The 15,440-nt window shown below is 38.8% G+C and overlaps 1 protein-coding gene across 7 annotated transcripts in view; it reads left to right on the top strand.

Annotated features, from left to right (window-relative positions):
* HMBOX1 (homeobox containing 1) overlaps positions 1 to 15,440 on the top strand; it is a 186,545-nt gene that overhangs the window by 111,061 nt on the left and 60,044 nt on the right. For all 7 annotated transcript variants that reach the window (XM_070734854.1, XM_070734853.1, XM_070734851.1 and 4 more), the window contains 2 exons: positions 7,725 to 8,204; positions 10,911 to 10,996. In XM_070734854.1, coding sequence (XP_070590955.1) covers positions 7,725 to 8,204; positions 10,911 to 10,996 — 566 coding nt within the window. The remainder of the gene's footprint in view (positions 1 to 7,724; positions 8,205 to 10,910; positions 10,997 to 15,440) is intronic.

Below are 15,440 nucleotides of genomic sequence, written 5' to 3'. Positions count from 1 at the left end.
CTATTCTTTGTCTACAAAAATATATACTGGTATTGAATCTTAGTGTCCATTTAGATAAATTTTTTCCATCACAATTTGTCCCTAATCTCACCCTTCTTCCAAGGTTGCATCAGTCACCACTGCAACTAAGTCTGTCCCCCCTTTTCTTCCCTTCTTTCTACTTTTTCCAACATTAGAGTCTTTTCCAGAGAGCGAGATCTTCATATGTGCCCAAAGTGAGATAATTTGAATCTGGCTACTTGTGCCTTGAGTGAGAACTGTGGGCTGATTTCTTTGATGATCTTTTTTTTTCTTGGTTGTCCATGATATTCTTAGGAGTCTTCTCCAACAACAAAGTTGAAAAGTATTAATATTCTTTCTGTTCTGCTATACATAGACTGGGTTACTTGAAATTGTCTTTGGATTTCATTTTAACAATGAAGAGTGGGCTAGATGTTTCCACACCCCCCCCTCATCATTATCAAAGCTCAGTTAAACATCATTAAATCAGTGGGATTTACTACAGTAATCCCTGAGTCTAACATCATGTTACTCCAATAAAGTAAGAAAAAAACCCAATTCAGCAAAAGCAAAAAAAAAAAAAGACCAGGAAAGAGGAAAACATATTGATATATTATTCTCGTAATATTCCTTTGCCATTGTTTATTTTATTCCATTATCTTACTTTCTGTTTTTGTTTGTTCATTTTTATTATTGTAAACTGCCTATTCACCCATCGAATGTGAGATTAGCGCCAAATAAATTTAACAAATAAATAATGTAGCCCATTATACAGAACATCTCAAATGTTTTAGCATGATAATTCGCTGACCTGAAGGAGAACTACGGTAGTTCAGCTAGAAGAGGAACCAGCTAGAGATACATTTTCAGCACATGAAAATGAGTAGTTCTCACTTCTGCGGCAAGTAGGTGGAGGAGAGCTGAAATAATTGCAATTTAAGAAACAAGTCCACAAAAATTTATTCCTAGATGAATTTGAAAATTCCCAATCTCCATAACTGCTTTTAAAAACACATATTCACTCTGATTTAAGACAGACAAAAAACTTTAATGCAGAAATATGGGAAGAAATTAAAAATCCTGATTGGTTTGCATTGTGAGAAAAATAATTTTTCCCCCCAGAGATGGTTAAATTTGACATGTTCCTGCTCTTGTAGTTTCATAAGCGGAATAACGTTTTGCAAATATGTTCTGCTTTTTGTTTATTAAATCTAAAAACAAACGACCAGATCCTGCTTTTTCTTTTTTTTAATGGGCTAATTCCTGCAAAGAAAAAAACAGTTCACCCTTCTCCCATAAGAAACAAATTAAAGTAATACAATTAAAGTAGTTGTAGCGAATTAGAAGGGCTTCAAACATTATGTAGTGATAAACTGCTAATGGGGATGCATGTCCCTTAATTAACAAGGAGCATCACATTATTCTTAAATGTCTGGTTGCAGAATTGCCTCGTAAATTGGCTTGTTAAACACAGGACACCTTTACATTAGGGATTTGCATGCAGTTTACAAGTAGAATTGCTGTGAGCTTAACTCTACCATTAAAAAGGTAAGATGTTGCTGGGAAGAGTATGGTGTGTATTGTCTTCTATCTCCACCATGCAATTTTCTTCTTGAATTTCTGAGTGCTTCCAAAGAGTAGGGCATCATTAAAAACTGGGATTTTCTCTGTGGCTTGAAAAATGTTATTGTGTGTGACAGCCTTGTTAAAATCAATTGCACAGAATGCAGAATAGGTTCACATCGGCACAGGTGAAAGAAGCAGCTAATTCTGTATCTGTAACATAGATACCCTATACAGTATAGTATTTACATGCATTGTCCAAAATTGCATCTTTGGAAAATGTAATGGGCATACTATATAGTCCTATGCATAACTTTCAAAATAAATACCGGAGTATAAGACACACCATTTCCCCTTAAAAGAAACTGAAAATCTGGGTGCATCTTATATTCTGAAAAATATGGTAGGTTATTTTGGGGGGACAGTGGGGGATTTAGAGTAAGTGTATTAAAGACTGTAGTCTATTATATCTTCATTTCTTTGGTTTTCTAAATGGAACATTTTAGGGCTATACAAGCACATTGGCTTTAAAGATTGAAAAGTACTTCAGGAATGTCTGCTATTTCTTAAAGCGGTTGTATATTTTTGGAAATATGTACTTGTTCCTTGTAGAAGAAACAGCAGCATAATCTCAGGATAGGATAGATTTTGTTTAAGTTATTGCAAACAAATGTCCTCTTTTTTTTTCTTTTTTCTTTTAATCTGAAGTGTTACATAGGAACATTTGTTCCTAGTAGATATTGAGCCTAATTATCCAAAATTTGTGGCTGGCCTTGCTGCTAGTCATTGTCAAAACTCACAAAGTCCCTGATACCTATTCGCTCTTTTATTTTTACAAATTAAAAAAGTTTTTTAAAAAGTGTTTGTTTATCCAAATGTAATTATTGCTAATAATTAATTGAACGGATCACTTTCATAAATATGATTTATAGTTCTCAGTGTTTTTTCTTGGTTCTGCAATTTATTTATTTATTTATTACATTTGTATGCCGCCCTTTTCCTAGGACTCCGGGCAGCTAACAGCATATAATATAACAATACAGTACAATGGCAAATCTAATTAAATTTAAAATTACAATCTAAAATCCAATATTTAAAGACAATCATACCAGTTCAATCATACAACATATATCTCATTTCGTTGGCCAGGGGGCTGAGACCTAATTGCCCCAAACTTGGCGACATAGGTGAGTCTTATGGAAGGCAAGGAGAGTGAGGGCAGTGCGAATCTCCAGGGAGAGTTGATTCCAGAGGTTGCTCCCCCCCAACTCTGTGGAACCTAATCGGTCGCTGGGACTCATATGGCAGAAGGCGGTCCTGCAGGTAATCTAGCCCGATGGCATGTAGGGCTTTATAGGTCATTACCGACACTTTGAATTGTGTCCGGAAACCAATCGACAACCAATGCAGTCCGTGGAGTGTTGGAGAAATATGGGCATGCCTAGGGAGGCCCATGACCGCTCTCATGGCTGCATTTTGCACAATTTGAAGTTTACGAACACTCTTTAGAGGTAGCCCCATGTAGAGAGCATTGAAGTAGTCGAACCATGAGGTGATAAGGGCATGAACAACTGTGAGCAGAGACTCCCTGTCGAAATAGGGCTGCAGCTGGGGCACCAGGCGAACCTGGGCAAATGGTCCCCTGGCTGAAAGATGATGGTCCAAAGTTAGTTATGGATCCAGGAGGACATGTACCCTCTCTGAGGGCATCAGAATTTCTCCCCCCATAGTAATGGATGGACAGATGGACGTGTCCTTGGGAGGCAGAACCCACAGCCACTCAATCTTGTCGGGGTTGAGTCTGAGTCTGTTAATATCCATCCAGATCTTAACAGCCTCCAGACACTGGCACATCGCTTCCACTGCTTCACTGAGTGTACATAGGGTGAAAATGTATAGCATACAAATCTAACAATTATTATTATTATTATTATTATTATTATTATTATTATTACTATTATTATTATTATTATCATTATTATTATTATTACTACTACTACTATTATAGGAGTTGAGGTCCACATCTCATAGAAGAGCCAACTTTGCCTACCCCTGCCCTAGACAAACAGAAATATTTCCTTAAACTAGTCAAATGGCTGGGTTGTCTCAAGCACGTAACTACTTAATCCAATCATGGTTGGTTTCACCTTTGCTCTTAGATTAACTTTTACCTTAGATACACAGAAAGGTTTTAGGTGAAGGGAAGCGTAAGTGAATAATTATTTCCTTAAATTAATCAGAAGAGGTGAATTACCTTTTGACCAGGCATGTAGGTTTAATCTCCTCACCTCTGCAGGGGCATTCCCGTTCATGCAGTAATGGAAGGTTAACCCACAAGAACAACAGACATGTTTACAATTTTGAGAACTGTTGAGTGTTCAAAAACTGGCTGCCATGAGTAGGATGACTTTCTTCACAAAATGGCTGCCTAAGTACCAAACACCCATTTACCAGAACTGTTAAATTTTATTCCTTCCTCTTCTTGTTGCTAATTCAGTGAGAATCTCTTTGCCTCTCCAATTTCTTTCTTTCTTTCTTTCTTTCCTTCCTTCCTTCCTTCCTTCCTTCCTTCCTTCCTTCCTTCCTTCCTTCCTTTCTTTCTGTTGTGGTTAGCTCTGGCCCAGCTCCTGCCCCAAGGACTGTGGATGTTGGGGAGACATCCACATGCTGCAGGCCTGTTTTGTCCTCTCCCCCCCCCGGTGGAATCTGCTGCTCTGACCAAGAAGACATGAGTGACAGGGAGGAGGAGAGTGGGGCAGACAGTTCAGAAGGAGATCAATTATCTAGCTCCTCCTTGGATTCAGAACAAGAGTTAATGATACAGCCACGCATGCGGAGAGCGATGCATAGGCGACAACAACTGAGAGATTATTATCAAAGAAAATGATGCCACCTGTGGTTGGCTGGGGCTGTGGTAATTAGTGAGGCTGCTATAAATAGCAGCCTGTGGGTTTGGCCATTGTGGAGGATTATCTGATCCTTGTGTTTCGTGACTGCTTTACTGACTTTGACTTTATGTGTGCTGATTTTTCCCCGCTTTGAAACTAAACCAGAGCAAAGTGTGTTTCACTTTGTGAAAGAAGGACTGTGAATTGCCTCACAGCTGCAAGCTAAGTATCACAGAACTGATAAGGGACTTTTACAAATTACCAGTTTGTTTGGAGACCAGTGCTCTTTACTATATCAAAAGAGGGCTTAGGTTAAGTGAATTTTCATTATAAAGAACATTGTTTTGAATTTTCAAACGTGTGTGTGTGTCTGAAATTTGTACCTGTGAATTTTTGGGAGGAGTCTGCCAGAGAGCCCCACAGAACACTTTCTTTCTTTCTTTACAGGAAAAATGTATTCTCTTCAAAAGCATAAGGTTGTAATCCAGCATTTTCATTTTTTTTAAAGAATAACTTGGAGGATTGATTGGACCTAGAGAAATATTTTAAAACAAAAGGGCAGACCAGGGTTCATTTTATATTTTATTTTTGAGACAGGAGGCACTAGAAGATAGCAGTTACCTATCTCTGCATTAAAAAGGTGTCCCCAATCACGGCTTAGAATAAAATAACTTTCTGGCCATATCTAGGGATGTACAGTGGTACCTCGGTTCTCAAACGCCTCGGTTTTCATACATTTCGGATTTGAAACAATTTTTTCTGCAAAAATTTGCTTCGGTATCCAAACAAAAATTCGGATACTGAACAGAAAATTTTGTTTACTATCCGAAATGTAAGATCTGAGGGGACGAGGTCAGAGGGAATGGGAGTCGGAATCCCGACACACCCCTCCTGGCCGCCCTCTTAACAGCCTCCCAGTCTCTACCTTGTAACTGCTCCAAGCTGCAGGGAGGGTAGGGCTGGCTGCAATACCGGCAGCTTCGGGGGGCTCCTTTCCTCAGCGGTTCAGTTCGGTACCTCCAGGCAGCTGCACCAACTATTTCCTTCGCGGCGGCGGCTCCGGCGGCTTCCCTACGAGGAGGAGCAGCGTCAGGAACGTCATGTGATGAAGGTAAGCCGCCGGAGCCGTCGCTGCCGGGAAGGAAAAAGTTGGTGCAGCTGCCTGGAGGTACCAAACTGAAGTGCTGAGGAAAGGAGCCCCCCAAAACTGCCGGTATTGCAGCCAGCCCTACCCTTCCTGCAGCTTGGAGCAGTTACAAGGTAGAGACTGGGAGGCTGTTAAGAGGGCGGCCAGGAGGGGCGTGTCGGGATTCCTACTCCCATTCCCTCTCACCCCGTCCCCTCAGATCCTTATCCCATAGGAAATAGAGGAAATACTGTAGATTTAATTGGTTCCCAGCAAGTCAATGGGCTGGGAACCAATTAAATCCATTTCCATTATTTCCTATGGGATAAATTAATTCGGTTCTCAACCAAATCGGTTCTCAACCACACTTCTGGAACGGATTGTGGTCGAGAACCGAGGTACCACTGTATATTTCTGTAATTTCTGTAATTTCCAGAAACATTGAAGCTATGGGAATATCCCCCCACATACATGCACACTTTTCCCCTTTGGTAAGGAAAATGAAATATGTGGGAAAATGGAATTATATACAATAATTAATTTTAAGTTATCTTAGAGACTAAGTTAATTTATAGATGTTTTATGTATAACCTGATTGCTGTATTCAATATATAACATTGTGTATAATAATATGACGGGGGGAATATTTGTATATTGTAGGAGACTTTGAGACGTATTTACTTTTTTACATTTTCATTTATTTCTTGATTAATGTTAATGTTCCCAAATATAGCATGGTATGATTTATATGTGATCTAAAATTAAACTACATTTTTTCCCAATCTTAAAAAATAATACACAAAAAAGGCTTTGAGATTTTAAAACAGAGGAAAATTGTTTTCTGGTGGTGTTTCCCCCCCTGTTTTTTAGGGAAGGGAGATAGAGTTCTATGTCTGTATCCATAGTTTTTGCAAGATATGCTTCTTACAGGTTTCTTTCTATTAATATCTTATCTTCTGTTCACTGTAATAAGTCAAAGTTTGAATGATTTTCCTCTGTATATTGGATTATTGCTTTACTTGTAATTTCATGATATTCTTCTGTTGCTGGGCACATTTCTTTCTTTTTAAAAATGTATATTTTATTGATTAATTCTAATACAGTATTTATTTTGAAGGCCTTTGGGTGGGAAATTGACTTAAAATGCTAATATAAGTAAAACTAACATTGCTTCTGAAATGGGGTGGGGATTTACAAAATCAGATCACTGAATTGATGTGCGAACTTGCTTTAAAAAGGGGCGGTCAGACCTCTATTGATAATTATTGATTCCAAGGAGCTGAACTGAAATATAATGTACAGTATAAAATGTAAAATTAACAGTGACAAATGTTTGCCTGCAGGCTTATAATTCTAAATAAACAGACATACAAAGAAGAATTGGACCAGAATAATATAGTCAAATCTCCCATCCAGTTTGCTCAGTGTTGCCTAATCTGTCAACAGCTCCCTGGGATTTCAGATGCAAGATTTTATGTATTTATTTTATTTATTTGTTCATTTTCTATATTTCCTAGACTTATCTAGGAAATTTAGAAGTATTTTTAATAGGAAAGTGAACACAAGAACAAGGGGACACAATCTGAAGTTAGTTGGGGGAAAGATCAAAAGCAACGTGAGAAAATATTATTTCACTGAAAGAGTAGTAGATCCTTGGAACAAACTTCCAGCAGACGTGGTTGGTAAATCCACAGTAAATGAATTTAAACATGCCTGGGATAAACATATATCCATTGTAAGATAAAATACAGGAAATAGTATAAGGGCAGACTAGATGGACCATGAGGTCTTTTTCTGCCGTCCGTCTTCTATGTTTCTATGTTTCTATCAGGGTGATTGAACAGATGAACACTAAGGCATCCTATATGCAAGAGAGTGGTACTACCGTGGAGATGTGGGCTTTCTGGAGTGGGAAAACAGAAATAGGAAAATACGATAGATGAAGAGAAACTCTTACTTTCAAAACAATCAATTATTGAATAATAAATATGCCTGCCACGAGGCTCATTCTGAAACGTGGGTAGAATATCTTTGTGCTATGTCAGAGTATAGTGGCTGATAATATTGTATGGTGAGGAGAGAGACTGCATCTACATTTGGTGGAACTGAATTAAATGAAATATGTTTTTTTATCTTTTCACCCCTAGTCTGCTGGAAACCATGTTTCACTACACAGATGAACCCAGATTCACCATAGAGCAAATAGACCTACTTCAACGCCTGCGGCGTACTGGTATGACACGCCACGAAATCCTTCATGCTTTGGAAACCTTTGACCGTCTTGACCAGGAACACAGTGACAAGTTTGGCCGGCGGTCTGCCTACGGGAGTGGATCCTGTAGTAACAGCACCAACAATGTTGCAGCGTCTTCCTCTACAGCCACAGCTTCCACACAGACCCAGCACTCTGGGATGTCCCCGTCTCCAAGCAACAGTTATGATACCTCCCCACAACCTTGCACTACCAATCAAAATGGGAGGGAGAGTAACGAGAGGTTGTCTGCCTTCAATGGAAAGATGTCGCCGACACGTTACCCTCTGGCGAATAGCATGGCTCAAAGGTCATATAGCTTTGAAGCCTCTGAGGAGGACTTGGATGTAGATGATAAAGTAGAAGAATTGATGAGGTAGGCAAAGTTGTATGTTATGGATCAAGAATTACCCATTCCCAGCCTTTTTTCTCTTCCCATTCCTGCAAAGGCACTTCAGAGGGTTGGATAGTTCTGAATTGCTTTGTTTATTTCCCCAGATCAAAGCTTAGCTGTCTTAGTTGGATTGAAGGGGAAGCCTTAGCACTTTGTTCATCTGGTGCATTCTTCACAGCCTTAGTTTGGATCTGAATGATGATCTAATGCAAAAACTGACATGGTGAAACAACCAGTGAGTGACATTTCTGACATGGCAACTGGTCATTTGAACACTTGAATGCATTGCTTTGGTGCAGAAAGGTTCAAGCATAATGACAGTTTCCCCAACCTAATGGCTTTCAATCATCGTCTATTAGACTAGGTCAAGTAAAGCTATTGTGGGGATCTTTTTTGGTTTAATGAAGAAAATAGATACTCAACAATAGAATTCTGATTCAAAACACGGGGCTTGGAAGACAGTTGCTTTGTGTAGTTCAGTAGATTATAGGTCAGGAGTCAATATGGGTTTTTAAAAGACCCATTGTGCCAGTATTATTATATAAGTAAATAATCAGACATACTTAAGAAAAACCCCCCACAATTATTTGGATTAATGTACTCATATATGAGTCGGCCATAAAGTTATAGGTATTTGCTGTAATTATGCAAACTCTAAATTGAACTCAGTAACTGTGTGTGTTTCTCTCTGCGTGTAAATAAATAGTCCAGACTAGAGTATCTTATTTATGCACCTTAAATTGTATTTTACATGGTTTATTTGATTTTGCCAGAATAAAAAGGAACAAAGAATCGAGGAAGATAATGCTAAATTTAGAATTACTTTTAAGATAACTGAAAGTACTACTGAAGTATAGTTTTCATTCAGTTATAAAGAAGGGAAATTTAAAGAATTTTGATGTGCACAGAGCTATAGATGTGACTTTTACTTTTTGGCCATGCAATGTTAGAACCAAATGTTTATATATCTATTGACTGCTTCACCATATCAGTTACTAAAATTTGGGTCTTTTACTTCTGTTTATTACTCACCAAAGCATGCTTTCTACCCCCCGTGTCCATTCTCACAAATCCATTCTAATTATTGTTTCGTAGTGAATATTGCTTTTCCCCCCCTAGCATTGAGAAAATGAACAGTTACAGTGATAATCAGGATAGATTTAATATTCTGGAGCAGATAGATTTATGAGGAGTAATTATGAAATAGCCAATTCTGTCTTCCTGACCTGTTTGTGGAATTTCTTGCTCCATTTTGCTTCTCACTCCCACAGACATCCATTCATACTGATCAGCTTTATGTTGTGCTTTGCACTGATGTGTGCAACACATATTCTTTAGTTCCCCTTAATTAACTTCAGAGTGACCATTCACTGAGTGTATCCTGTGTTGGTTGTAGGAAGATACTAATTGCAGTACCACAGGTCTCCACACCAAAATAAAGAAGATGGGGCAAACTCATTCTATATGTAACACCAGAAACATTTAAATTGCCCCCACTTCTAATAAATTTAATAAATAAACAAAACAACCTCTGCTTTCATAATTGTGGCAATTTGCTTCAGGTACAGTCTGGATCTTAAATCTAGGTGCCAATGTGGTTTGCTCTGATTTCTCTCCTTTTAACAATATAGTTGTACCTCATCTTACGAACGCCTCTTCCAACGAACTTTTCAAGATACGAACCCAGTGTTTAAGATTTTTTTGCCTCTTCTTCTGAACTATTTTCCCCTTACGAACCCAAGCAGCTGCTGCTGGGATGAAGGGGTTTCTTCCCCCCCACTTTTTTGAAGAAAGAAAAGGGAGGGGCAGCTTGGAGGAGTAAAGATTTTGCATGCTTGCAAAGGCACTGAAACGGTGTCTTTTTAAGAAGGAAAAGGGAGGGGCAGCTTGGAGGAGTAAAGATTTTGCATGCTTGCAAAGGCACTGAAACGGTGTCTTTTTAAGAAGGAAAAGGGAGGGGCAGCTTGGAGAAGTAAAGATTTTGCTTGCTTGCAAAGGCACTGAAACGGTGTCTTTTTAAGAAAGAAAAGGGAGGGGCAGCTTGGAGAAGTAAAGATTTTGCATGCTTGCAAAGGCACTGAAACGGTGTCTCTTGAAGAAAGAAAAGGGAGGGGCGCCCCCCTTGCCTTTCTTCCTTCCCACTCACCCTTTAGCCTAGCCTTGCTTCTTCCACCCGCCCCCTTTAGCTGCTCCTCCCTGCCCTCTGTTCGCCTCCCTTCTAAAGTTTGGGATTTTCCTGAAGGATTTGCATGCATTATTTGCTTTTACATTGATTCCTATGGGAAACATTGTTTCATCTTACGAACTTTTCACCTTACGAACCTTCGTATGATGAGGTACCACTGTATTTCTTTGTGGGAGCCTTATTTAATGATAGAAACTGTTACTGCTACCGTTTCCCCTCCTCCCACCCCCAAGATATTAGATGCAGAGATTTATTCATCCCCTGTAATGAAACTTTGTACATTCCATATGGCTTGCATGAATTTATACAGAGCGCGAGTCATCCATTTTCCTTGTATGCTTTGATCCACCAATGACACTGATTAAAAGAAATGTCTGCTGGCAAGGGCAATATATCAAACCCCCCCACCCCTTCCCACCATCCACCACAAATGCATCTTCAAATTCTACTTTGGTCCTCTCTCTCTTCTCTTTTTATTTTTCTAACTCCACACATTTTGATAGGAGGGACAGCAGCGTGATAAAAGAGGAAATCAAAGCCTTCCTGGCCAACCGGAGGATTTCTCAAGCAGTTGTTGCACAGGTTACAGGTAAGAGCTTGAAAATATCCCCTTTTCTATTCTGAAATGTTTCTACATCATCTTGCTCATCTGCTGGCTAGTGCAGGTGTTGGCATATTGCGAGGCATTCTGCATTGCAGTGCGTATCTGTCAGTGTAGTTATAATATATGCCTTTGATTTAATATCCATTGTCATCCATGTCATGAAACTTCCTTAGTGAATCAGTGCTTTTATTCCCCTTCTCTAATGCTGCCTGATTTTTTTCCCCCTCAGCTCCCCTCCATTCAATGGTTTATGCTAGTAGGATTTCCTCCCAATAATATTGTAATGTGCTTTTGAAGTGGCTTTTTAAAAAAATTCTAAAAGTTACCTGTGGTGACTTTGTTTCAGTGCAGAAAAGTGCATTTACTTATTTACTTATTTACTTATTTACTTATTTACTTATTTACTTATTTACTTATTTACTTATTTACTTACTTACTTACTTACTTACTTACTTACTTACTTACTTACTTACTTACTTACTTACTTACTTACTTATTTATTAGATTTGTATGCCGCCCCTTTCCGTGGACTCAGGGCGGCTCACAACACAATAAAACAATTCATAACAAATCTAATAATATACAATTTAAAATTTAAAATAGTTAAAAAAACCCATTTTTAAGCAGACATACCTACAAACATACCATACATAAATTATGTAGGCCCGGGGGAGATATCTCAATTCCCCCATGCCTGACGACAAAGGTGGGTTTTGAGGAGTTTACGAAAGGCAAGGAGGGTAGGGGCAGTTCTAATCTCTGGGGGGAGCTGGTTCCAGAGAGCCGCCGCCGCCACAGAGAAGGCTCTTCCCCTGGGGCCCGCCAACGGACATTGTTTAGTTGACGGGACCCGGAGAAAGGCCGACTCTGTGGGATCTAATCGGTCGCTGGGATTCGTGCAGCAGAAGGCGGTCTCGGAGATATTCTGGTCCGATGCCATGAAAGGCTTTATAGGTCATAACCTATAGGCATTTATTTTATTTTTATTTATTTATTTGATTTTTTTATGCCGCCCTTCTCCTTAGACTCAGGGCGGCTTACAACATGTTAGCAATAGCATTTTTTAACAGAGCCAGCATATTGCCCCCACAATCTGGGTCCTCATTTTACCCACCATGGAAGGATGGAAGGCATCCTTTGGACTAGCTGATTTAAGGGAGACATTAGCTCAGTTCACCTGGAAAAGTTTTTAATTATACTTGGTATATTACATCCATAATTTGACCTTTCTATTTAAGCTATGTGAGTAATACTACTCCCGCTTGGTTTATCAATGCTTACCTTTTACATGTAGTCTCCTGGTTACGAATGAGGTCTGTCCTTAGTTGAATTTGTATTTCATCCGGAACAATATTATTGTGTAATACTGTGTAAGTGAATATTGTATAATGATGTTGAACTATTGTGGATTTAATTTGATTTAATTTATTTATTTTCAATTTAAATTTTGCTACAATAGTTTGCATCTTTAAACCAATATGTTCTTGCTTGATTTGTAATATTCACATATAATAAAGATGTTGTACAAATACAATGCGCGGACATAGGTAGTAATTTTATATTTATATTCCACCTTTTACTCTAGGATTTTAAGCTAGCATACACAGTTCTCTCTTGCATCCCATTTCTTTCCCATAAATTCTAATTCTATCCAAAATGAACTCAGTAAGCTTCCAGGCTTTGGAGGAATTTGAATATTTGAATATTTTGTCTTAATACAACTTTTTAACTATGTGAAACTAGGTCCTCCAAGTGGAAACTCTTTAAGTAAACTGGTACCCATTTATAAAAACACATTGTTGAAATAATTATTTTCAATCAATTCAAAACTTCAGGAAGAAGAAAGAAAACTCTCTCTATAAAGGGACTTACTCAGTTGAGTACATGTTTTAAGTTCAGATTTAACATAGAAACATAGAAGACTGACGGCAGAAAAAGACCTCATGGTCCATCTAGTCTGCCCTTATACTATTTCCTGTATTTTATCTTACAATGGATATATGTTTATCCCAGGCATGTTTAAATTCAGTTACTGTGGATTTACCTACCACGTCTGCTGGAAGTTTGTTCCAAGTATCTACTACTCTTTCAGTGAAATAATATTTTCTCACGTTGCTTTTGATCTTTCCCCCAACTAACTTCAGATTGTGTCCCCTTGTTCTTGTGTTCACTTTCCTACGGTATTAAAAACACTTCCCTCCTGAACCTTATTTAACCCTTTAACATATTTAAATGTTTCGATCATGTCCCCCCTTTTCCTTCTGTCCTCCAGACTATACAGATTGAGTTCATTAAGTCTTTCTTGATACGTTTTATGCTTAAGACCTTCCACCATTTTTGTAGACCGTCCTTGAACCTGTTCAATTTTGTCAATATCTTTTTGTAGGTGAGGTCTCCAGAACTGAACACAGTATTCCAAATGTGGTCTCACCAGCGCTCTATATAAGGGGATCACAATCTCCCTCTTCCTGCTTGTTATACCTCTAGCTATGCAGCCAAGCATCCTACTTGCTTTTCCTACCGCCCGACCACACTGCTCACCCATTTTGAGACTGTCAGAAATCACCACCGCTAAATCCTTCTCTTCTGAAGTTTTTGCTAACACAGAACTGCCAATGCAATACTCAGATTGAGGATTCCTTTTCCCCAAGTGCATTATTTTACATTTGGAAACATTAAACTGCAGTTTCCATTGCTTTGACTATTTATCTAGTAAAGCTAAATCATTTACCATATTACAGACCCCTCCAGGAATATCAACCCTATTGCACACTTTAGAGTCATCGGCAAATAGGCAAACCTTCCCTACCAAACCTTCCCCTATGTCACTCACAAACATATTAAAAAGAATAGGACCCAGAACAGACCCTTGTGGCACACCGCTTGTAACCTGTCTCTGCTCAGAATACTCACCATTAACAATAACTCTAGTTCAATTTCCTGTACATCTAATTTAAAAGTAGCAGTGCTAAAAAACCCTTTCCCAATAGTAGTAGTAGTAGTAGTAGTAGTAGTAGTAGTAGTAGTAGTAGTAGTAATGATCTACATGGATCAATAATCTGACTTCCTAATTCCATCACTTACTATGCTACTGACAGTGCTTATGTTTTGGGGAATCTCAGAAGAAGGTGTAATCCAAGAATTATCTCTAGTTGCCTTTGCTTGTTTTTGTTGTATGGTTGGTTCAAAAGTTGACATACTATAAAACAAGTCAAAGAGCTTTGGTGACTAGTAGTTGGAGTGATTGGAATGAGATTGTCGCTGTCTTCTGAGCTTAGAATTTGTTCAGGTAGTCCTCAGATGACGACCGTTCATTTAATAACACAGGTCTACCCAAAAATATTTTTTGTAATCATTGCAGTTGATCTTATACTTTTCTGAATCATTTTCTGTTCTGATTTCAAAAATGTACATAGTTTTTCTGTAGCAAGTATAGTTTCCATGGAGCAGCATCATTATATAAAGTATAGGAAATATACTGGCGACATTAAGAAAACAGTAATGGTTCAAAGTTACAATGGCCTTGGAAAAAGTGACCTACAACACATCTTCAAAGTGATGACCATCACACCATCTCTGCAGTCACATGCAATTCAGGTGGTTGACAGTTGCAGCGCCTTGTGATCACATTATCACAATTCGCAACCTTCCCAATTGGCTTCTGACAAGCAAAATTAATAGGGGAAGTCAGATTTCTTTTAACAACTACATGAGTCACTTAATAACCATGTACAGTAGTACCTCTAGATACGAGCTGCTCCACATGCGAGTATTCCAAGTTACGAGCCGAGACGCGAGCAAAATTTCTGTTTGACACCCGAGCTCAAATTTGAGATACGAGCCGAGCTTCCACTAGGTGGCGCAAGAATTCCTTGCTTCAAGTTATCTCAGCGCCAAAAACAAAGTCTAAAGGCATTCATTCGAGGTGCGAGTTGATCGACATACGAGCTCAGGTCTGGAACGAATTAGACTCGTATGTCGAGGTACCACTGTAATTCATTTAACAATTCTGGGAAAAAGGGTCACAAAATCATGACTGGCCATGTGATGGCTTGTTAATGGCTGCATTGCTTAGCGATTGAAATTCCACCCCAATTGTTTAAGTCAGGGACTCTTTGCTACCTCATCAGAATGACTCCTCAAATATCAGTGCTACGCATGGCTAGATTTATATTGACTATGGCCTATCAACATTCCTTTTATGGCCACCTGAGTGGATGAGGCCAAAAAAAAAAGTCACAGTTATTCATTTTTAGAGGAACTGGGGAAGATTTTAAGGAGAAATTGCATGCTTTAAACCTTACAATTATTATTGTTAGTTGCAAAGTCATGTTCAACCCATCGCAACCCCTTGGACAATGTTCCTCCTGGTCTTCCTGTCCTCTACGATCCTCCAGAGTCCATTAAGCTCACACCTACAGCTTCAGTG

This window comes from Erythrolamprus reginae, chromosome 1 (assembly GCF_031021105.1).
Source record: "Erythrolamprus reginae isolate rEryReg1 chromosome 1, rEryReg1.hap1, whole genome shotgun sequence".
Classification (NCBI taxonomy): domain Eukaryota; kingdom Metazoa; phylum Chordata; class Lepidosauria; order Squamata; family Dipsadidae; genus Erythrolamprus; species Erythrolamprus reginae.
Note: the sequence above shows the minus strand (reverse complement) of the source record. Positions and strands in the feature narration are given on the sequence as shown.